Raw genomic sequence first — 24,562 nt, 5'->3', positions numbered from 1 at the left:
AAACCAGTTCTTCTGGAGCTTAAACAGTTGTTTTTGTCACAGCATGGTTATTTTGAAGAGAATATTTATATAAAAAGATAACTTTGTATGATGCTGAATTCCAATAATGTTACTTCACTGAGGCTAGTAAAGGGAGATGGTTAATTTTTTATGTGGATTTTTGGCCAGCCTTGAAGTATGTTTCTTTTCTTGTACTCCTTTGTTTTTTATATGTAATACTGAAAATACAAAGATTATTAATTATACTCTTACAAAAAATCTCTAATGAGATTATTTGAAGTTTAAAGGACATAATTTAACATCACTTTTGTAAATGATGGAGAAAATGTTATCAGTCTGTTTAATCAGTTCCTTTTGAAAATGAAGATTTGTTCTTTTTAATACAGATTTAATTCTGTGGATTTGATTATGCAAGCTCATAGTCATTTATCCTCAGTTTTTAAGTTCAAAGTGTTAAAGCTGAAAGGTCTTTTTCATAAAGTTTATAGTATATTGATTTGGCAGTAAACTAACATACTGGGGTGGGGTGATTTACATCTTTATCCCACCCCATATGCATTTTTGTACATTTTGCATATATTTTAGTGTGTAGTAATGAATTAGATTCCACTGCGTTATGTAATATTTGTTATACATACAGTATTTACCTTTATATAAAACCTGAAAACTTGAATAATGATACTCATCTGAAAACTCACCAGTTTCACCTAAATGAATAAGGACTTTTATCCCTTGTTGTAAGCTGCCTAATTTTCATTGTTGGAAGAATGTAGGGCATGAATCAGTAGTATGAGGAATAAAGAACAGGTTGAATTAACTGTATTGATTAGTAAGTTAATATAAGCCAAACAAGAGGTTTAATTTCTTTTCTTGGTTGGTAAGAGTTGCCCAGAACACTGATTGTTGATTTTGTATCAAAATAGGACAGTGGCTCCATATCTGCCATTGGCATGGTAGGAGCATAGGATAATATAAATCAGATATTGTGTATCTTGGTTTCCCAGTTGGTGCTAATGGTAAAGAATCCAATTTATATAAATTATTCTTTGTGATTTTTAGTTTTAAAATGTGATAATCTTATAAGGATGCAGAGTAAGATGGAAATAGTTTATCTTTTTCTCTTTCCTCTAGTCTCCTACAAAAGCCGTATATAATGCTAGACATTGGAATCATCCAGACTCGGAAGAACTACCTGCGCCACCAGTAGTAAAGTCTCAGAGTGTCACAGTAAGTGAACTATGCTTTTTAATTTCGTGTTTGTATGAAGAATATTAAATTAAACAGTTGCTATCTTCATTCATAATTTGAAAGTCTCTAGCTTTTCTGTTTAATAGTTTATTTTCAACTTCTTCACTGAAATTTAGTGATTTTAGTTTAATTCACTGGCAAAGTAAGGATTGTGGGCAGGACAACAGAAATTCTGGTGTTACTAGGTTATGAATGAAAGTGTTAAAAATACTGGACAATTCTTGATCCACATTTTATGGAATTTTTAAATGATTGAGAGCTCTATCAGCATATCCTACACTGATCTTAAAGTGGCTTTGAGTGATTAATTTGTTTTTCAGAGCAGAACTTTTTTCTTGCATTATAGTAATACCTTTCAATTCAAAACACATTTGAAAAAGATTTTTGGCAAATTATTTGCTCCAGAATAACTGGTAGGATCATGCATTAATACTTACAGATTAATAGTGACACCTCAGTCATATGGAGCTATCAAAGAATGAGTTCTTTATAGACAGTAAAAAATAGGGACAGAGATCATTTTAAAATGTAATGTACAGTTCTCTGTCTTCTTGATAATTACGCTCCTTTTACTAGTATTAAGCCATTATTGTGCATATTAGGTATTAGTGTGCATGCTCTTATGGCTGACTTTTCCTACCATGAACTATGGACTCCTATACTTTAAAAGTTCTTTTGTCTATCTGTTGTAGTTTTCCTGTCTATCCTGAGTTGTTTGTTAATGCTATTTATGTATGTCATTTTGGCTCCTTATTCCTTCTAATGATTCTGGAGATGGATGACTAATTGTATGAAATGTTAGGTTCAAAAGCCCAGAATAAGTTCCCGAGTGGTTCCCTCATGGTGCATGAAAGCTCTGAAGTATCCTTTAGGGCCTTTCAGAGGTCTCCCCCTACCTTTGAGGGGGAGACTTGGGGTTTTATTACTCTTAAACTAGATTTACCAAGTAGATGAGATGTTACTATTTTTATATATTTATTTAGAGCAACTAATTTAATACCTTTATTAATAGGTGAGGCTGTCTTCAAAGGAGCAAAATCAAAAAGATGATGGAGTTTTTAAGGCTCCTGCACCACCACCCAAAGTGATAAAAACTGTGACAATACCTACTCAGCCCTACCAAGATATAGTTACTGCACTGAAATGCAGAAAAGAAGACAAAGAAGTAAGCATCCATATACAGTTTTACTGCATGTGGATAGAATTTTATATGTAATTTAGCCTTTTGATGTCTTGAGCACATATCAGTAAACTGATACTGAGTTTTGAACCACGAACTTACCTTGTCCTACTGCTACCAATGTTTTTAAAACACTTGTTGGTTGCTATCTAATAAACTTACTTTATACACTTTTAAATAAAGCAGAGCAAGTTCATAGATTTAAATATGCTACTTCATAGTTACAAAAGAGGTGGACTTATTTTTTCTTGGCAGTTGTATACTGTTGTTCAGCACGTGAAGCACTTCAATGATGTGGTGGAATTTGGTGAAAACCAAGAGTTCACTGATGACATTGAGTACTTGTTAAGTGGCTTAAAGAGCACTCAGCCTCTAAACACACGTTGCCTTAGGTAAGATCTTATTTTTATATTTGAAAATTGTATGCATGCTCCTTCTCATTAAAATTTTTTAGCTCAGTGGAGCCAAACATTTGCAATTTGTGTTATCATAGGTGTAGGTTATAGCCAGTGATGTTAAAATGTGATTGATTTCTTTTAAGGGACTTGATCCTACATGGACTAAAGAAAGTTGGATGATACAGCATTTTAGCATAGCATAGGCTTCAGTTTCCAGATGCTTAAAAGTGTTATGCCAAAGAATCTTTTCTTTTTTAGCACCAGATTTTATACATGCAAGTGATAAGTGACTTAAGCATGTTTTGATTTGGGTCATCTTTTGCATATATAATGGTTTGAATATCTTGGTTTGATTGAATTATCCAGTCATTTGGAATATGTCTAATTATATATTTATAATTTTTATGGATCAGAGACATGGAAGACACCTGAGATTTTTTTGCTTTTAATGGTAGCAGTAATATAAAGTATACACTGAAGACAATCATGTATTATTTGTGTTTTTTTAATATAGCGTACCTAATCACATACTGTGCATCAGTAAGTATTTAATAAATTTGGTTTGCCCATGTCTTTACATTGTGATTTGCATGGGCAATGCTTTGACACACATAAACTCCCCACCCCCGAGCACTCTGTTGTTTATTTAGGTATAATGCAAATTTAAAAAACACACTAGCTATTTTCAGTCCCCTTAACCTAGTTTGTTTTCTTCTAGTGTTATTAGTTTGGCTACTAAATGTGCCATGCCCAGTTTTCGAATGCACCTGAGAGCACACGGAATGGTAGCAATGGTCTTTAAAACCTTGGATGATTCCCAGCATCATCAGGTATTTAAGTTTCTGGGGTTGAGAAGCATTATTTCAGATTTCTAGTTTATATTTACTAAATTTGTTTTTGTTGTTTAGTAGCTAAGTTGTGTCCCAACTCTTTTTGCAACCCCAAGGACTGTAGCCTGCCAGTCTCCTTTCGATAGATTTTCCAGGCAAAAATAACTGAAGTGGGTTGCCATTTCCTTCTCCAGGGGATCTTCCCCACTTGGGGATTGAACCTGCATCTCCTGAATTGGCAGGCAGATTCTTCCCCTCCACCAGTGAAGCCCCATATTTGCTAAATGTTTAGAAAAACTTAATGCCAGGATTTTTTGCTTGATGAATCATTTCAGACTATTTGCTCAACATTTTTTCCTCCTTGTCAGTTTATACTGTTAACCACTGTATGACATGACATACCTACCATACTGGATATTTAGTTCTGTAAGCATTTATTACCTCGAATCAGAAAGTACTGGTGGGGGGTGGGGGGAAACAACTTTTAGTGCTTTGTGATACTAATAGCATGAATAAAAACTTTGGATATTAAAGTTTTAAATATTTTGCTTGGATGTTGAATCCCATTGTGAAAAGGAATCACATCCTCAGTTTTATTATGACTTGACACTTTCTCTTAAAAAATAGAGCATATTTACATATAAAGTTTAGGTTTAACATTTTCAAAGTTAGAAAAAAATCATTACTAATCATCAGTGGTGGTAATTTGAAATGGCTTTATTATATTTTTGTTCAGGAAAATTATATTCAAAGTATAGATTAGGTAACAGAATCTAATACTGAGTCTTCTGAAACTGAAAGCAATACACTTAAGCCCAAGTGAAGATACGTCAGCTACCAAGTTGTAGCAGGTTCAAAACAATGAGGGAGAAGAGAAATAAGAATGTGCTTTTTTACGAAGTTACGAGAGGACCAAGGCATTAATATATATTCTTAGTGGCAGTGGATTTCCAAAGCCTTATTTCCAAACATATTTTGCTCTGTAAGCAGTTAATTAGAAACCTAGTTTGAATTTTGGGGATTTAAAGTTTAAATCTTTAGATAGTTAATTGTGTTTCTGTGCATTGAAATTCATGTAAGATCGAGTACACTTGAATTAAAATAGATATATAGAAAAATGTTTTAAGTACAGAATATCCCAAATGTTGGGAATTATTCTAACATAGACCTTTATGTTCTATTAATGCTTATCTATATCACCTTCGGTACTTGTAGATTTTATAAGCTGAATGTGCTAACTACCTGATCTGAATGATTTTGAGAGCTCATGATATTAATGATTTTTTTAAAAAACTACTTGGTTCAACCAGACCTAGGTTTGGTTTATTTTAAAGAAATGAGTCTAATATGTTTCTTTGAGCATCCTGAGCTTATGTAGTAGCACAAACCCAGCTGTGTTTATTTTTTAAAACACATTTACATTATTGATTTTAAATGGAAATTTGACTTCACTATATCATAAAGAACAAAGAGCAAAGTATATTATAAAGTAGAATTAGATAACTGAAAAATGTCTTGTAAAATCTTCATTTAGCACAGAATGGCCAGAAAAAATATAATTCCACTTAAACACTTCTAGCTCTGAGACATTTGTATAGGGAATGTCTGTAGAAAGGAAAATTTTAAGCAGCGGTGCTTTATGTATTTATTGAAATCACATTTCCCTAGAATATTTTAAGATGGAGATTTTCACTAAATAAAACATTTTCAAGGTTTCTAAATGTAAACAAATGTCACAATAGTCTTTTGTTACCTGAAATTGTCACTAATTGCTTACATTAACTTTTTTTCCCCTTTTTGGGTCTGTTGAAGAATCTGTCCCTTTGTACAGCTGCCCTCATGTACATACTGAGTAGAGATCGTTTAAACATGGATCTTGATAGAGCTAGCCTAGATCTGATGATTCGACTTCTAGAACTGGAACAAGATGCTTCTTCAGCTAAGCTGCTGAATGAGAAAGACATGAACAAAATCAAAGAAAAAATTCGAAGGCTTTGTGAAACTGTACACAATAAGCACCTTGATCTAGAAAATATAACGGTGAGTTCCTTCCTTTGGTTGTAAAATGAAAATGTCAGTTTTTTTAAAATGTAGGAACTACATTTAGGCTGTTAGGAATTTGAATTCTTAACACTATATGGATTTTAGGAGTAAAGATTTAAAGGATCTTCAGAAAGAGCCATATTCAGTGAGCATTCATTCATTTCAGAGTATCTCAGGATGTCTGATTTACTGCTGCAAGGGACCAAGGCTCAAAAAGAGGATTCCTAGGCATGAACTGCTCCGTAGAGCAGTGTCCTTCATACTCAGGGTCATGGCCATGGCTATGCTTATGCTCAGTACAACTCCCCATTTAAGATGATTATGTTGCTTTTGGTTGATTTTAGTTTCACTTTCCTCTGGCTATTTTTTAAAACTCGTAGAATCTAGAATATCCCCAAAGATTAGTAGGCTAGTGGAAGATAACTGGCCTTGTCATTTTGAGAAAATAGGATTATTTATTTATATATACCTGACTTTCAGATAGTTCCAACATTATATAATTAATGGTTTTTCTACTCTCCACTAAACTGAAGACTGCAATATTTGCTTTCAAAAATTACAGAATGCTTTGTGCTAGCCATATAATGACTTAGGATCGTTAATCTTCTTAGTTAAGGTAGAGTAAGGAATAGATTCAGGTAGAGTGGGAGTTGAGGGGGAAAGCAAGTTAACATTAAAAGACAGGATACAAAATTGATGTGTATTTAGTACTTTCACTTATTAAGATTAGAAAAGAGCTATTATGCTCAAAGTGTGGATAAACAGTTCTACCTCACCAAACTATTTGTATCCTAATTTTAAAATACATTCATGAAAAAATAAAATTCATTCATACTTCTAATTTTAACACTTTTAGAACATAATACTGTTTTTTAAATGCTATAAAGGAATAAGTTTGAGCCTATAATTTTTACTTGCTGCATAATTGAATAAATACAGCTTTAAAAAATTGTTACTATCATCATTATAATTTTGTCTCACATATTGTTGAACATTTAGATTCTTTCCAGGCATTTGCTCTTAAATAAAGATGAAAAACTTGCTTGTAGAATTTTTTCCCATCATTTATTGAATTTACTAGGATGGTAAATACCAGTATAATAACTGTGCTATGTTAAGTAGTTAACTCACATGATTAAAACCAGAACACACAGTTGCTAATATTAGGATGTGGTGGCCTCCCGCCCTTCAGCTAATCCTGGGTATTGTGTTTTAAATTTTAACAGTAGGCATTGTTTTGTACAGTGACTGTCTCCTACACATCGTTTGTTTTATTCATTATTCAACCTGTTCTTTGAAATATGTTGCTATTCTTAATGTACCATGGAAAGATATTTTAAAATTTAATATTATAATATTAAAATATAATTCAGATAACTGAGCTTACAATTGCTGAATAGTATTCTGATTAGTGATTTGGTTGTGTTTTAACTCTTTGAGAACTATTCCAGTTTCAAATAAAGTGTTTGAATTGTAAGCTATTTTAAAATACTAACATATACTGAATGTAGCCTAAAATACCAAACAGTCCTTTTTATGCCTATAGAAACAAACAATAAAATCGCTTTTTTGCATCAGATCTTAACAAATGTTTGTTGTATTAACATCAAATTACTGTGCCCCTTTCTTCCTAAGCAAAGAAAGCCTCATTAGTCTTCATTTTCACTGCTGTGACTCATGAGCTAACCCTGCCCAAACTGATCTTATTACATTACTCTTTCAAGGACTTAGAATGAGAATTGAGCAAAATTAAATCAGTTTTTGTGGTGTTGAATTCTAGATCTGTATTTGTCACCTTGGACATCAGCCTTGTTCTTTTTAAAGTACAGAGTAAAACCTGTAAGGTATAAAATAAAAATCTCTCCTAAAATCAGTAATATTAAGATTTTTGCTGATGTGTTTTTTGCATTTCTAAATCTAATTTATATTCAGTTCAAAATAGCCCAGCAGGACTTGCTGTAAACTTGAATGTTTCAAAGCGGTGAGCTTTGGGAAGATAACCAGGTCTTTTCAGCTTTGTTACATTAAAGCATTTCTTTTGTTATACTAAAGTTCCTTTATTGTCATAGGAACCAAGTTGCCCTTTTTAAAAGAAATGCAGTAAAAAGTAAAATTAACAATTGAAGGCAAATGAAGGGATGGAAAAAACCTAACCTGGTTTATAAATATGGCTCTGAGTGTTCTTTGCTTCCTCCAGTAGTAGTCCTAAATCATTGTTTATATATCATTTTGCCATAGAGGCCAAAGTATCAAGCTGCTAACCCTGTAGTATAAAGTTTGAAATTGGTGAATATGAAACCCTAAAAAACCCTAAAAAAGGAATTTAGGAAACCCTAAAATCAGAATAGATAAGAAAACATATAGAACAGTAAGAAAAAGACAAGCTACTTTACATGAATATAAAGGGAAGAATATTTGACAGGGGACTTACAGTGAAAGAATTACAGGTAACTGATAAATATGTGAAAATAAGCTCATTTGCTATAGTTAGAAAACATAAAGCAAAGCAATAAGATACCAGTTTTTACCAGCGGACAACAGTTTTGACACACCCACACCTTGTTTCTGGAGTATTTCTTGCTACAACCTTTGTGGTAAATTAATCCAGTGTAGTGATCTACAGTTAAATATACCCTTTGATTTGCCCTTAAGCATATATGATGGTACCAGTATATATTTTATTGAACTGGCAGAACTGATAGTCTATCAGACTACTTTAAATAATGGATCTTCTCTGAAAACAAGCCAATGGATAAAAACATTTCTTCAGCTTAAGACTATTCTGATACCAGTTTTAAACTAGTTTTACTTTTAAAAAGCATTTACTGTATTAAAAAAAATACTGTGGGCTCGTAGCATGCAATTTCCTTTTTTTAAAAAGCAATCTCTAAAAGTGTTGCCTCAGAATTACTACTCAGAGTCAATATTCGTTAATGGTGCTTCTGATTTTCAGACTGGGCATTTAGCTATGGAGACTTTACTGTCCCTTACTTCTAAACGAGCAGGAGACTGGTTTAAAGAAGAACTGCGGCTTTTGGGTGGTCTGGATCATATTGTAGATAAAGGTATGGTATAGTACACATACAACATTTTTTTATTTAAAACCTGAATATTCTGTTTATATATTTCAAAGAATAATTGCATCAGTTTGAAAAGATCTCTTCCTTTTAGTAGCATCTTAAAAATCCTAACTTTTATAGAAAAGGCCATTAACAATTTGATATTGGAAAGTTAATTATTATAAATTAGAGTCTCATACATTTCAGCATCTCACTGTATAACACTTAGAATAAATGTTCAGAGAGGTTCCAACACATTGATAGCATGTATACAGATGACTTTTAATGTTAGTAAAGGAGGTAAGTATTAAAGTGATGAGACACATTAATCTATGTCCATTTCCTTTCTCCTAGTGAAAGAATGTGTGGATCATTTAAGTAAAGATGAGGATGAAGAGAAACTAGTAGCCTCATTATGGGGAGCAGAGAGATGTTTACGAGTTTTAGAAAGCGTAAGTATGGACAGCTATTTGAAGAAAATGATCTAATCTTAAATGTGCTCTGTGAGACTGTCATAATTTATATATCTCTAGAGTTTCACTTTTGTTAATCCAAATTGAGATTGTAGTGCAGCCTGTTTGTTTTTTTACTTTTATGAATGACTTAGTTCAATGAAGATTAGAATTTATGCTGCCAGTGAATTTCAGGATGCATAGACTGTGTTGACCAGATTGGATTAGCTGAGTACTTTTTAAAAGTCTAAATGAATCTTAAGAACTTTAAAATATTAGTTTATTAAGTTAGTAACAGCACTTTTCTGACATTTAAAGTGCTTGGTAGTTCATTACAATGAATGTATAGTACAGAATATATTAACGGTGAGCAAGCAGTTATAACAGTGATGTTTTGATTTTGTAATAAAGCAGTAGCTCTGTTATTTTAAATTTAGAACATCTGGGTTGTTACTCCCTTTAGACAACAAGGGCTAATTCTTCCTCATCTTTATGTCTTTTAGAGGCTTTGTGTTGTGTGTAAATGAATGAATGTTATGGATTGCCACAAAATTTCAAAATTTTCCCTTTTAGGTAACAGTGCATAATCCAGAGAATCAAAGCTACCTGATTGCCTATAAAGATTCACAACTCATTGTTTCATCAGCTAAGTAAGTTTTTCTGAAATGTCATGCTATTTATTTAAAAGCATTTGGATTGACTCTAAAGGAAGTGCTATTTGTCACCTTTCTCCATAAAGTACTTCTGTCTGTCAAATTTTGTGAACAAGAAGAAGTGCAGTAAGGTACAAAAGTTAGGAGTACAGATTCTGAAGCCAGAATGACTTGAGTTTGGATCTTAACTTCAGAACATCAGCCCTATAGCTCTGAATTTACAGGTTCTTACAGAAGGGGGGGTAATAATTGTGTCTACCTACCCAAGGTTGTTGCAGTAAAAGAATTAGTATATATGTTAATATATTTTAAGTTATATGTGATACAATTTTAAATGTGTATTTTAAATATTTTAATTCTAAAAAAGATTTTAAACTATCATTTGTATATTGTATATAATATAGATTATGTACAATATATATAAGGAGTTAATATACATATGTAAAGCCTAAAACAATGCTTTGGCATACAGTAGTAAGCATTAGTCCTTATTTTTATTGTAAATGAATTTTACTAGCTGCTTTCTGCTGTTTATTTACACCTGTTTTCCCATATCTATATGTAGCTTCCTTCATTTCACACTCTCTGCCCAGCTTTCTTGACATTGAGCTAATGATATCACCTCGGTGTGTATAAAGTTTCCAAGTATGTCTCCAGTCTTGGTTCTAGCTTATTAACAGCTGCTTCTTATTAATATGTCTGTTTAGTTGTTATCTCTGCCCTGGTACTCTGGCCTGTAGTCTGTCCAACGTTACACCACAGTGGGTTAACCTTCCTCAGATTTTTGTTTTGTAAAAATAATCCCAAATTCCAAATCTATGTGATTTCTTGTCTTTGGATGTGTGCCCAAAGTCCTTGGTATCAGAGGCCCACTATAGCCTGACTCAAGTTTATCTGTTTTTTAACTTCTTGTTTTGGAGAATTTCACACAGAGATAAGAGTAGACAATAATATGATAAGCCCCAATGTACACCTCATGCAGCTTGAATGTGATCATCAAACATTGGCCAGTCATGTTACCATGTATATATAACCTTATCCATTCTGCCCTCTACATTATTTTGAAGCAGATTACAGATTTCATATAGTTTCATCCATAAATACTTGAGTATATAATCTGTAAAAGAGAACTCTTTAAAAAATAGAAGCACAATAGCATTTTCATCTCTTAAAAATTAGTAATTGCTTAATATTATAAGTCCAATCAGTATTCAGTTCTCCCATGATCCCAAATTTCTAATAGTCTCTAGTTCCCAGTATTCTTGTTTTTAGTCTGTAGGTTTTCCCTTCATCTTGTATTTGTGAATTCTGTGTCATACTTAATACCCTTAAGGTATGTGTTCTAGTTGTTTTATTACTATGTTTTACTCTCTCACCAAAGAGTATTTGTGCAAGTTAAATCTGTATCTTATTTTTTAAAATATCTCCTGTATACTTAATGACTCCTGACAGATGCCTTCTAAAACAACGTTAGGAACCTTTGTGATTAGGAACTTGTGTCAAATGTCTTAGAAGTGTCAGTAGACATTAGAATTGGATGTTTGTGAAAGACCACTTCTCAGACTTTCTGAAGCTTTCAGTAGAACGCTGATAAATGCAAGGATAGTATATTGAATGATTAAACAATATACCCTTACTCTCTTCTCACCTCCCAACAGATTTAGTTCAGTGCTACTTAGGCAGTTAACAGTAACAGCATGGTAATCCTGGCAAACATCCCCAAACATCTGAACACATTATTTTAGGTTAGACATGAATACCTTCCTAACTAGAGAGTGTTTTTTAAAAAGCAGCTAGAGAGGAATTAGACATAGTTTTAAAGGTTTTGCATGGTATATAATACATGAGGAATCAACTCACAGTTCACGGATTTCATTGTTATCTCGTAGATATTAAGTTAATGGACTCGGTGAATTAAAGAGAGTCAGAAATACTAGAACCACTTAAAGATTACATTTCCTTGTTACTTTGGGTAGTATCTTGTGAATCCTTAGATGTAGCTGATAGATACCCTTGCATGACTGCCAGGAGACAAACATGTCAATTAAATGACCTCATGTTTTTAAAAATGTTCTAATGTTTATGAAGTATTTAGTATCTGTTTATACAAGGTTATTATGCAATATTAATATAAATAATACTCTATACCTGCTGAGAGTTTACATTCTAAAGGACAAACATCTAAATGAAATTCAGAAGTGTCTAGTGCTGGCTTTTAATGGTTTTACCTTGGGTGAGGTGGGGTAGTAGGTTTGTTATGTTGGAGAGATTGGGAAAATTGGGGACAGCTGTTGGTAGTATAAACTTTTGCATCGAGTTTATAATTTTCACTTTGCTTAGGAAAATTTATATTATCAAGTTTCCCAAAATAAAATTTAGCACCTAGTGTGATATCAGACATGTTTGATGCATGACTAGATAGTTCACATAACTTCTGGAGTAGAAAAAGATTAATTTGGCAGCTTTTATGATAGATTTAAAGCATTAAGGTCCAAGTCAGTAGAAGTTCTTAATATAACTATTTTTGTTGAGCATAATAGTCTGTATTTTGTCTTCTCTTAAGAGCATTACAACATTGTGAAGAGCTGATTAAGCAGTATAACCGTGCTGAGAACAGTATATGCTTACCTGACAGTAAGCCTCTGCCTCACCAGAATGTAACTAATCACGTGGGCAAAGCAGTGGAAGACTGCATGAGGGCCATCATAGGGGTGTTGCTCAATTTAACTAATGATAATGGTAAGTCATATTTCCTACATATATTCTCATTGTTAGATTGTACAATATTACATGTAAAAATAAGTTAATTTCCTTGTTTCTTCTCTCAATGTAGTGATTTTTAAATAGCTGTCATGTAACTCACTTATTCATGTATAGATTTAACTGCTTTTAAGAGCTGATATTTTTAGAACCTGCCTTGTGGCTTGGCTTAGAAATATTACAGTCAACAGTATATTTTAATAAATAACTATTCTTTTTTAAGCTATATGTTTTTAATATTCATGTTAATAGTTTGTCATAAATAACAGTTAGTTACAATTTTCATACTCTTCCCGTTCCCCATTTCAGAATGGGGCAGCACCAAAACAGGAGAACAGGATGGCTTGATTGGCACAGCCATGAACTGTGTGCTTCAGGTTCCAAAGTACCTACCTCAGGAGCAGAGATTTGATATTCGAGTGTTGGTGAGTTTAAGTGACTTGTTTCATAAATGCGTACTTGATACAGTAAAACATCGTCTTTGATCTAGATGAAAACAACATCTTTGTTTGGGAAGATCATTATTTTATATACTGGTTTTTAACCATTTTGTAGATGGTAGAGCACTGACTAGTTTTCTGGCTGCCATTAAGAGTTATGTATATTGTGTTCATTTGCTTTTAATCCTCACCTGTGGTAACTTGCATGTTTTCATTTTTGTAGGGTTTAGGTCTACTGATAAATCTAGTGGAATATAGTGCTCGAAATCGGCACTGTCTTGTCAACATGGAAACATCATGTTCTTTTGATTCTTCCTTCTATAGTGGAGAAGGAGATGATAGTTTAAGGATAGCTGGACAAGTTCATGCAGTTCAGGCTTTAGTGCAGGTAAGCAACAACTTAAAACCATAACCCTTTGTTGCATCTGTCCAAATTCTTGATCACTTGCATCTTCTGTCTCCCTTCAACCTCCTCTCTCTCTTTCTCTGATGTTTTCACCAGTTCAGTGAGAGGTTAGAATGTGTATCATTACTTCATTTACTCTGCTGTTTTCAGCTATGACAGTCACTCATTAGACACTGTTAGCAAAAAGCAGAAACAAGGCCCATTTGTTTATGAATCAAAGATAGATTATTAACAACAAATTAGGAATTAATTTCTAGCCCTAGTCCTCTATCCCGTGGGATAGAGGACTTATCCCATCTGGTTCAATTCCTCCAGCATTTACTGGTCTGATCTGTGCCCAGAACTGTGTGCACCTGAATACTGGGACATACTTTGCAAAGTTTGTATATCTTTGGAGTAACTTCCTAACTTAGAAATTGTCAGAATATGTACTAATATGTTAAAACTGATGTCCCGAACTCACCACACCCCAAACACTCCCTTTCCTCTTGTTTATACTTCCTCCCAAAACGACATGTGAGTTTTGGGGGGTTTTTTTCAGTGCTGGCATTACAGTTTTTATCTTTTTGCAAGCTACTTTTGTCATTTCTTTAAGTGACAGTAATAATGAACCATCCTTTTTATTTTTTCCTAAAGTCTTTGCTAACCTTTAATCCTTTTGCTCTTTTTGAAACTAGAAGTGCTTGAACTGTGTTTTCAGGAAATAATCTGCAACTAGATGCCCGTCATTCTCTTTTCAAACATTTTGATCTCGGGACTTTTCTATACTCTTACCAGTTATTGGGGACTCCAAAGAGCTTTGTTAATGTGTACTTTATCTGTTGATATTTACTAAATTAGAAGTCAAAACTGAGAAAATTATAAAATACAGGCACACATTCTGTTAGCCATTGAAACAATAGCATAATTACATAGCGTGTAGATTCTGGAAAACTCCACCATACAGTAATGAGAGAATGAAAGAAGTCAGTTGACCTTTTAATATTTTTATGAATGCAGTTTTGACTTCACATACTCCCTGAAAGAATCTTGGGTTCCCCTTGAACCTAATTTTAAGAAATACTGCTTAATATAAAACTTACATTTTACTTTCTTAAGGGTATTAAAGTTTACATACCATTCTTCTGTATATTTCAGCAAGTTTTTGAGATCTACTTGGCATTTAGTTTTCTGGTAGCTGTCATCAGTAATTTAGGGTTTCTCCAGATCATATCAGCAAACATATGAAATGCTTTGTATACATTCAACATTGTGCCAGCACAGGGAAATAAGTAAGTGAAGGCAAGAGTTTGTTTTGTTTCCTTTTTAGACTTTTTGGTGTATACTTCCACTAACAATTGTACTTGCATTTTTTTTTTAAATTGAAATACAGTTGATTTACAGTGTTAATGTCTGCTGCACAGCAAAGTGACTCAGTTATACATAGCTTTCTTTTTCATATTCTTTTCCCTTATGGCTTATCCCATCACAGTGAATATAGTTCCCTGTGCTATGGAGTCGGACCTTGTGTCCATCCATTTTGTATGTAATAGCTTGTATCTGTTAACCCCAAACTCCTAGTCCTTCCCTCTCCCATCCCCCTCCCTGTAGGCAACAAGTCTTACATCTGTGAGTCTGTTTCCACTTTGTAGATAGGTTCATTTGTGTCATGTTTTAGATTTCACATAAAAATAATATCATATGGCGTTTGTCTTTCTCTTTGTGACTGACTTCATTTAGTGTGATAATCTCTGGTTGTAAAAAAAAATACGGAACACTTCATGAATTTGGTGTCATCTTTGCGCAGGGATCATGCTGATATTCTCTATTATATGTGTTGCTGAAGTGAGCACTATACTTTTATTGTTAATATAGCAGTTGAGATTTAGTTCTCAGTCTTTCTCTGAGAACTTGTTTTCTACTTTCTTTGGTTTTTATTTCTTTAAATTTCTTTTAAAGAAGCCATTTGTTTTCCCCCAATATTATGAAACTTTATTCAGTGTCCTTTCTTCCTTCCAGTTAATTTATCCAGGCTGCTTGGATTTAAAGAATTTTTAACTTTTAATTTTAACTTTAATTTGTATTTTTTGCTTGAACTTCCTGCCCGTTATTATCCAAATTAAAGGAAAATGTTGGGATTTTCATTCTTAAAAATAGACTGCATACATCATTGGTAGATAATTTACTTAATTGAATCCCAGCAGCATTTATATTTTTGTTTTGTCTTTCAGTTGGATGTAGAGCTAGAGCTTTTACTTATGCTTCTTAGGGTTACTGATGTTTAAAAGCAAATAGAGCCTTATGTTTGGGTATATATATGTTGGTGATCCCTTTTCAATGATCTTCAAAAATGTTTATCAGCTATTCCTCGAGCGAGAACGAGCAGCACAGTTGGCAGAAAGTAAAACAGATGAATTGATCAAAGATGCTCCCACCACTCAGCATGATAAGAGTGGAGAGTGGCAAGAAACAAGTGGAGAAATACAGTGGGTATCAACTGAGAGGACTGATGGTACAGAAGAGAAAAATAAGAAGGAGGAGGACGATGAAGAACTTGACCTCAATAAAGGTATATTTATTTTGACTGGTTTATTTTTTAAAAGATATGGGTTTTTTTTCCCCTGTAAAACATTTGTTAAATTCACGTGTTGTCATAATCTTGCTGTTTTGTGGCCTCTCTAGTTCAGTGCACACAGCTTTGCTATTTTGTAGGAGTTCTTCACCTAGCAGTGAGAATGGTCTATGTGCATTGTTGGAAAGATCTGCTTTTCCTCCCTGGGCCTTTCTTTACTCATCTGTAAAGAGAAGCAGCCAAATAATATGACACCTAAGCGTTTTTACAGTCTTGATATTTTGCCCATATTTTAAATTGGGTTGTCCTTTTTTGTTGTTATTGAGTAAGAATTTTTAGAGCCTTGATTATTATCAAGTACCTGGTTTGCAGATAAATTCTATGAGTTGTCTTCTTGATGGTGAAGCTTTAAATTTGATAAAGTCTAGCTTACCTATTTTTTATATTGTCTTTTGTGGTCCTGGTGTTGTGTCTAAGAAACCATTTCCTAACCCAGGGTCACAAATACTTAGTCCTGTGTTTTCTTCTAAGGGTTTTATGGTTTTAGCTTTTATATTAAGGTCCCTCTACCATTTGTGGGTTGTCTTTTTTTTTTTTAATTTGGTTAATTTGTGTGGATATTACATCTCCCTAGCACCATTATCCATGTCTAGCAGTTTTGAAGTAAAGATGACACAGTTGCTGGTTTCCTGGGTGCTTTTGTTTGTTGTAGTTTTTGGTGTATATATATATATATGCACATGCATACTATTAGTTTTCTGTTTTAATCCTTTCAGCCCTTCAACATGCTGGCAAACACATGGAGGATTGCATTGTGGCCTCATACACAGCACTGCTTCTTGGGTGTCTCTGCCAGGAGAGTCCAGTAAGTAAGAGTTCTGTGGTGGTGTATGTTATCCTAAAAGAATTTCATTGCAGCCACTTCACATCGTTAATTAATTAACTTGTTACTTTTCCATCCTGTTAAAAACTTTTAAATATTTGTTGAACTTTAGAAAGTACATTTCAAAGTAAGATTATATTGGTTTTGATGAGAAAGTTCCAGATTGATAGAGGAATCAATTCACATGTCTTTGGTTGAAGTAAAAGAGCATCATATAAGACCTGTGCTCACCTGGCTTAAGGTGGAAAAGTTTAGCCTCAGTGATATCAAGGACTCATAATTTCTACTTTTAAACTCTGCTGTCCTCTGTGTGTTGTCTTTTGCTAGCTTTCTTCATGCACCTATGCTTACTCTGTGTCTCACTTAGTTAAATAATGCCCAGCAGAAGAATGTGGCCTCTTTGTTTCTCTGAAACAGCAATGGTTTCTTTTCCCTAGGCCTTTTCCACACCCAACGCAAAAAGCAGACTTCCTTCACCTTGGCCAACATTGGTTCACATGCTTTTGTTTGATCTACTCATTGGCTGAGAAAATGGGATTACTGTGTGAGATTTAGATCATGATTTAACTACGAAAAGGATGTGAATGTGTACACAATTGGGCTGAATCAGCACAGAAGTGGACATTTCTGGCTATTTGAACAGTCTGCTTTAAAATGGAGGACACATAGGATTTATTTATTTATTTATTTTTAACAGAGAGGCCCAGTAGAAGAGCCAGCTTTTAAAATAGAAGAGAGATGGGTTTTTTACCCCCCTACAAGCAAGGGCGTTCAGGATGCAAGAAAGAATGGGGAGATCTGTTGTATAGTGGGATGGCTAGTTTCTCTTTTCTTAAGACTAGAGGGCTAGAAGAAAAGAATATAATCATGATATGACGGGCTTCTATCAACCCACCCACATTTCCTCATTTTTGCCATTGAGTTTTCTGCGTTGTCATTTCTGTTCTTCCTGTGTACCTTATTTGTCTTAAGTCCTGTGTATTTTTCTGGATCTTTCTTGTTCATTTATTCCATATTGTAGACAGGCTCTGATCTAAGTGCACACTGGCCCACTTCGTTGTGGCCCTTGCTGGCACAGCTGCTTTCAGGATCGAGACCAGAGTTCTTACTGTGGCGCTGGAGGCCCTGCAAATCTTTATTTCCTTTCCTGGACTCTCTTCAAGCTCAGCCCTTGTCCTTATTTCCTTAAAATTCTGAGATTTTAAGGGCAAATGGGAAGCACCAAACAAAAAGAAGGAGGAAAGCACGCCTCACCCCCACCCCCCAAAAAAGAGTGGGTATGCTATTTAAAGATTTTTACATATTTTGCATACATCCTGGTTTCAGTTACATTCTTAAATAATGAATCTTAAAATTGAGTTTTTTTCAGATGTGAATTATTTCTCTCTCATGTCTAAAGAGAGGTTAGGTTGTAGACAGTATTGTGAATTTATAGAGCCCAGGATGTCTTTCTTACCTTAGGGATCATTATGATTAACCCTAAAAAGCTAGCTGATTCCACAGAATGTAAAAGAAATTGGTTTGCCCAGTGTTTAAGTGGAGGAAGGACAAGAAAGCAGGTGGATATGCAGTAAAGGCTATTTTAAGGTAAAGTGCAGCATGTTTAGGAAGCCCAGGAGACTCATGTTATTTTCCATTACCCAGGATACACCTGGTGCATTTTAATGGTCAGTCTTCTCTCTCGTCTTTCTGTTCTTGCTGCTCTTAACTCTCCATTCCTGAAATCCTGCATACCACCACCATAGCTAACTTCCTTGAGAGCACATCTGATCATGTTAACTCTCTTCAATCTCACTCTCACCAGTCTTTCTTGACTTACTATCATTTAGGAAATGATAACTTTGTTTACTGCTGTAAGACTCCAAACTTAAATGCTTCTCCAGTGTTTTATTTTATTGAAGTATAGTTGATCCAGTATTAAAATCTGTCATACCCCTTGGTTACTTTTCTAAATTTCTGAAATAGGCCATGCCGTTTCACACCTTTTCTTACCTCCTGTACATTACCATTTATTACGCACTGTTTTAAAATAAATGCTCTGACCCTCCTTCCCATGCCTCGGCTCCTTATTGTGTTGTTCTCTGTAATGTGTTGATAGAAAAGGATTTGATTTGGGTTGTTGAGAAGCTTTCACCTGAAACCTAGGATCTAATTATTTATTCTGAATGAGAGAAGTACACTTTTCTATTGAGCTATCTTCCTAGACAACATACTATTCTTCTCACCACTGTGCTATCATGTCCTTTTCCTTGCAGTTGGTTAAAGATGTTTTTAAATCCAGCATTCCTTTACCTCTGCAGTTAGTTACCATAGCTGTTGCCCTCACGATGTATTCTTCAGTATATTCTCAGTATATTTTTAAAATACAAGTATTTAAAGATTGTAAAATCTCTCAGGATTTTAGCTGCAAGGTTTTACTGAGTAGCCATAAAAGTGGGAGAGAGGGGATTGGTTGTAAATTTCCTAAGAGGGTAACATGTACTCTTCCATGTCTTCATCAACAAAAATGAAACCAAAGGCGTCCCTCTTTCTGTCTTTGTGTTTTTTTGTTTTTTTTTTTTTTGGTATGTGCTTTTTATTATAGGTGAGCCTCCTTAGAAGAGGTTTTCCTTTTATTCTTTATGAATCTTTAAAGCATTTTAAATACATGTTGAAATAGAACAACATTTTAAGCAGGCCATATATTTTTCTTACAATAAACTGGTTTATATACAGTTTAGCTGCTTCTTGCTAATAATGGAGGGAAACATCCTAATCTTCTGTCCTGACATTGCCTACATTTTCTTTCTATAGATGATACTAGATTTCCTTTGGAAAGATACAGTTAATTCCTAGCCTACATGAAGAATTTTCCTTGATCTTTTTCTTTATATTCCTAATCAGCTTTTTGGATACATTCTCAGTCTGCATTTCCTTGCTATTCTTATCCTCAGCTGCCCCGTCCCACCCCCCAACAATGCATTTTGTTATTTCAGGCATTTTTCTGTGCATTTACAAAAGTAAATATGCACATAAATGTTTCTTTGTAGTCTTTGGCAGTTTTATCTTTTTCCTTTCTTTCTGAGGGTGGGGTAGGGAATGGATTCACAGGGTCACAAAAATTAGAGTGTGGAAAGGGAAATTGCATATTAACCAAGGAGTTTAAGGACCTTGTAGAAGTTTGAAATAGGATGTGTGCCAAAACCAACAACACAGTGCAAGGTTCAAACTCATGTTTTCTGCCACCTGACCAGTGTTCCTTTGATTTGTTTCCTTAGATCAATGTGACCACTGTGCGGGAGTATCTGCCAGAAGGGGACTTTTCAATAATGACAGAGATGCTCAAAAAATTCCTGAGCTTCATGAATCTTACCGTAAGTAACTTGTATAGCAGCTTCTGTGGTTTTATATATGATACATTAATGACAGTAGAAGTACAGGACTTCTCTGGCAGTCCAGTGATTAAGACGGCACCTTCAGTGTAGGGTGTGCAAGTTCAATCCCTGGTCAGGGAACTAGATCCCACATGATTTGCAACCAAAAAACCAAAACATAAACAACACTGTAATTTAAAAAAAAAATTCAATAAATACTGTTTAAGAAATGACAGTAGAAGTACAAGTACTATGGCCATCATGAATAGAAGCAAAAAAATGATTTTAATAATTGTGTGGTTTCTTTAAGATAACTGAATTATTAGGGCCAAATATATTGATAGTATTATGAAAGCCATAGTTTAATCTCACCTTGTTTTGATTCATAATGTTTGGTTTAATAAGGCTAAATAGTTTAAGCTCTGATTCAGTGCTTTGGAAAATTAACTGTTACTTCCTCTTCACTCCCACCCCCTCTCGTCTCCCACCTCCACTCCTCCCTTTCCAGTGTGCTGTTGGAACCACAGGCCAGAAGTCTATCTCTAGAGTGATTGAATACTTGGAACACTGCTAGCTGCTTTACCTTTGCTTCAGGTGCTCGGTAATGCTGGAGCTATACTTAGACAAAGAAAAGTCACGAAAGAAGTCCTTGAAGATATACCAAGAACATTCATCAGTATCATTCATATTTGGATTTTTAAGGCCACCTGATTTCTTCTTCGTCATGCATTCTGCATTTGCTAAATGACAGTTACTACATCAATCTGCAACTATCAAAAATGAGGGAAAAGGTTCAGGCTGTTAACAGTTCCACGCAGTATTTAAACACACTTTGGCAGAATTTATACGCTCCCCTTGTTCTCTTGCTTTATTCTGGGCAAGTTTTAAGGGGAAAACTTGTGCTGCTGTTAGTGCAACTGCTGTGTATGTTGAGCCACTGTTGTCATGCCAGCCAGGTGCAAAGGCAGCTTAGCTACTGAGGTATTGAATGTTCTGAGGACATTCTAGACAACAGCTTAGTTCCTTTTTCAGGCTCATTTGCTTTTGCTTTTTTGTTGAATGATTCCAATCGTAAATAAAGCTTTTAATAATTTTGTGAATTTTTTTTGTTGTTGTTCCCTGAACTACTGTCTATATTTAAAATTAGATGGAATCCAAAGACACAAGGGATTAGTATATTTTTTTATTCTTGATTTGGTTTGGGTTGTTGAAGTATTTTTCACCTTTGAGACCATGACCATATTCATTATCATACCATAGTAAGTCATAGCTATAGACGCAAGAAAACAAATAACAGTTTGAGGGAATATAAGATGATGTGCCCTGTTAAAGGATGAAGCAAAATAGACAAACCCAGGGTAGTTTACCCTTAAAGTTAGGGAAGACTCTTGAAACATGATTAAGTTTTGAGGGAGAACTCTCTAGATATATTTTCTAATGTTCAATACAGTAAATATAAGGAAGCTAAAACACCAATGTGGAATTCATGTTTCCAGATAACATGTATATTCTTCTATAAGAGTGACAGGATCAAATGCATAAACGCAAAGCCTTAAATTGTTGGTTTAGAGAAGATCCTTTTTCTTCATCCAGATTCTTTTAGTTCATAGAACATAGTGTTGTCTGGAGCACACAGTAACATATTTTATATATTTAATTTTACAACATTGCAAATTTTTATTGTATTATTGTTCAAACCACTGGTTATACATTTTTTCTTTTTTACTGATTGGGCCTGAATACAGGCTTTCCAGAGATTTCATTTAATACTTTAAAATACCTTTCAGGTAGTTATATCATGTTTCTTCATTGGATTTGTAAAACTTGAAGCCATAAAAATATTAGTTTGGTGTGTATTGGGGAAAATAGCTAAAAGTCTAATTTTTACCCATTTAGACTTTGTTATTTCCTTGTATAAAGTGACAAATCGGGGCTCTTGGATCAGTGCCAGCTGTAATGTTTTTTAATGCAGTGGCTGCCTTTTATTGTCTTCCTATTTTTGATAATGCAGATTGTTGGGAAATCTATAAGGAAGTAACTGATTCCAGTCAAATTGTTTTTTCTTCTCCTACCCACCCCAGTCCCCCACCCATCACCTTTTAAGAGCATAGTATGCCAGTGTAACTTGGGAATGATTGAGGTTGTATTTGCCCTGAGTATACAAGCTAGCTTAGCAAACTATTTTAAATGCTTATTGGTAAATGATATCCATAAAATTGAATTAAATTATTTTAAAATACATTGATATTTATTAATCATTGGACTTAGGAAAAGGAGGAGATTCTTAGTAAAACTGACTTGTTGAATGGTAAGGGATATTATAAAACATTTGGATAAGAACAATCAGGGCGAACTACATTTTTCTGTTACACTGGTAATCATTTGAGAATTGATTTACCTCAGTGTTTAACAGTTTTTTGTTTTGTTTTGTTTTTTAAATAATAACTAATTGTCAAGCACTGATAGAGATGCAGATTTTGGTGGGGAGTGGTGGGGGAGAAATCACCTCACCAAACGCAGTGCATTTGTGTGTTTTTAACCCTCAGAGAACTCTGCATTTTAGGGTACTTGAGGCTGACTTGCAAATTAACTAAAGTTTTAAAGTAACCTTTTTTTTCCATTGTAAATATTTCTGTAAATACTACCAATTGGAAACTAGAAGGTAGAGTACTTTTCTGAATCCAATCCTATTTTTATTTTATACAGTATTTCTCAGCTGTGATCTTTGGAGCAAAAGCCAACGGCAGGAAAAAAAATAGTTTGTACCAGTTTCATGAAGTATGTCTTTGGGTTTTTGTAAATAATTTTAACTCAAATAAAATTGCTACTTTCAATACACATGTTGTCTTTAACATAAATCTATTGAACTATTTTGGAGGAAGAAGACTCACAAACTTGATAGAGCTAACTAATGGGAAACAGATGTGTCACTTAAGTGAATTTCACACTTTGAAAATGCACATAAAAATTTAACCAGTTTTTGTTAGACACTATGTATATCCCTGTGTTTTTAATAACACTCATCTGAATGTAATGTCAACTCAGCAACTCACATATGAGGGATGGTGGTTTTCTGGCTGAGTGGTTGTGCCCTTGGTATGTTATTAAGTTGCTTCAGTCCTTTTGCACCTCTGAATGTGACCTTTGCATTTGCGTTTTGAGAGCTGCTTTTTAGTTTTTCAATTTCTCGTTGTCAGCCTTTAAGTTTCCTGTACTTATTCAAGTGGGTTCCTCAACCTCTACTGAATGCTTTTTAACTATAAACCTAGATGAAATGATCTGTCCTGGGAGCTTCTGTCTGCTTTTCCCTCTTATACACATAGAGGCAAGTATATAACCATGTTTAAGAGTGCAGGCTAAGGAGATAGAAATATCTTAAATCACAAGTGTAAATTTTGAATATTACTGTTGATGTTTATGGACTTTGAGCAAATTCCTGAACTTTTTTTCTGTTTATTCAACCAGAAATAGGGGATGGTACTGGGTTGGCCAAAAAATTTGTTCTGGTTTTTATGGGGTTTTTTTTTGCCAACCCAGTAAGTACTTAACCTCAGTGCTGTGAAGATCAAGATGGTACACACAAAGTATTAGCAGTGTTTCAAACAGGTCTTGGTAAATAGTAGCTTTTATCAAACAATTTTCACTCCATCAGGAAATTAAAATGTAAAGAACAGAGGAGAATAGTGTGATAATTTTAAACACCTGATATAATAGCTTTTCATATCACTGAGGGCATTGGGTTTGAATTACTTTGACAGGAAACCTCTAATATCTTGGTAGTAACTAATAAAGCAGGGGGAAACGAAATAACTGATCATTAAAATGTTCCAAACAAGTTTTTATACACTAGAAAGAAGGACCAGAAGAGGTTTGCACAGTTCACTGTCAGTTAATGATATCATACAGGATACATAGATAAGTAATTTGATATAGAAAGTCTTTAAGCTGAAGAAAAAATTGAATACTGTTGAATGTTTTGATCAAACCTCTATTTCCTTTGCTTATATGTCTGCAATTTGAATACTCCAAAGGTCATGCACTGGCTTAAGGAACAAAAATGGAAAACCATACCTGTATACCACCTAGATTAAAGGGACCTGTCTGCTATCCAGAGTTGTGTAACAGAGGGTATGGGTAAATAGAATGTCAACTACAAATTGGCACTTGAATCTACCTCTACAAGGATTAAGTCGTGTGCTATTGCAGCTGCTGATTTTCAACACCCACTAAAAGGAATTCAGGGTGCACAGAAATGAGGCGCTCTGTGCTGGTGTGGGGATACTGGGGGCATTAGTAGAACAGGTCT

At 34.2% G+C, this 24,562-nt stretch overlaps 1 protein-coding gene and 1 pseudogene across 3 annotated transcripts in view; one reads left to right on the top strand and one right to left on the bottom strand.

Annotated features, from left to right (window-relative positions):
• WAPL (WAPL cohesin release factor) overlaps window positions 1-23,094 on the top strand; it is a 73,554-nt gene extending 50,460 nt beyond the window's left edge. For all 3 annotated transcript variants that reach the window (XM_020915025.2, XM_020915022.2, XM_020915023.2), the window contains exons 5-19: window positions 1,132-1,227; window positions 2,261-2,413; window positions 2,684-2,820; window positions 3,545-3,656; window positions 5,469-5,696; window positions 8,653-8,764; window positions 9,113-9,210; window positions 9,784-9,860; window positions 12,427-12,602; window positions 12,933-13,048; window positions 13,287-13,451; window positions 15,810-16,017; window positions 16,797-16,885; window positions 20,161-20,256; window positions 20,765-23,094. In XM_020915025.2, the coding sequence (XP_020770684.1) occupies window positions 1,132-1,227; window positions 2,261-2,413; window positions 2,684-2,820; window positions 3,545-3,656; window positions 5,469-5,696; window positions 8,653-8,764; window positions 9,113-9,210; window positions 9,784-9,860; window positions 12,427-12,602; window positions 12,933-13,048; window positions 13,287-13,451; window positions 15,810-16,017; window positions 16,797-16,885; window positions 20,161-20,256; window positions 20,765-20,830 (1,929 nt within the window). In that variant the 3' untranslated portion in view covers window positions 20,831-23,094. The remainder of the gene's footprint in view (window positions 1-1,131; window positions 1,228-2,260; window positions 2,414-2,683; window positions 2,821-3,544; window positions 3,657-5,468; window positions 5,697-8,652; window positions 8,765-9,112; window positions 9,211-9,783; window positions 9,861-12,426; window positions 12,603-12,932; window positions 13,049-13,286; window positions 13,452-15,809; window positions 16,018-16,796; window positions 16,886-20,160; window positions 20,257-20,764) is intronic.
• Window positions 15,212-15,301, bottom strand: LOC139036108 (U6 spliceosomal RNA; annotated as a pseudogene).
• Window positions 23,095-24,562: the final 1,468 nt, after the last annotated feature.

Source organism: Odocoileus virginianus, chromosome 7 (genome assembly GCF_023699985.2).
Source record: "Odocoileus virginianus isolate 20LAN1187 ecotype Illinois chromosome 7, Ovbor_1.2, whole genome shotgun sequence".
Taxonomy (NCBI): domain Eukaryota; kingdom Metazoa; phylum Chordata; class Mammalia; order Artiodactyla; family Cervidae; genus Odocoileus; species Odocoileus virginianus.
The sequence above is the reverse complement of the archived record's forward strand: the minus strand, read 5'-3'. Positions and strand labels throughout refer to the sequence as shown.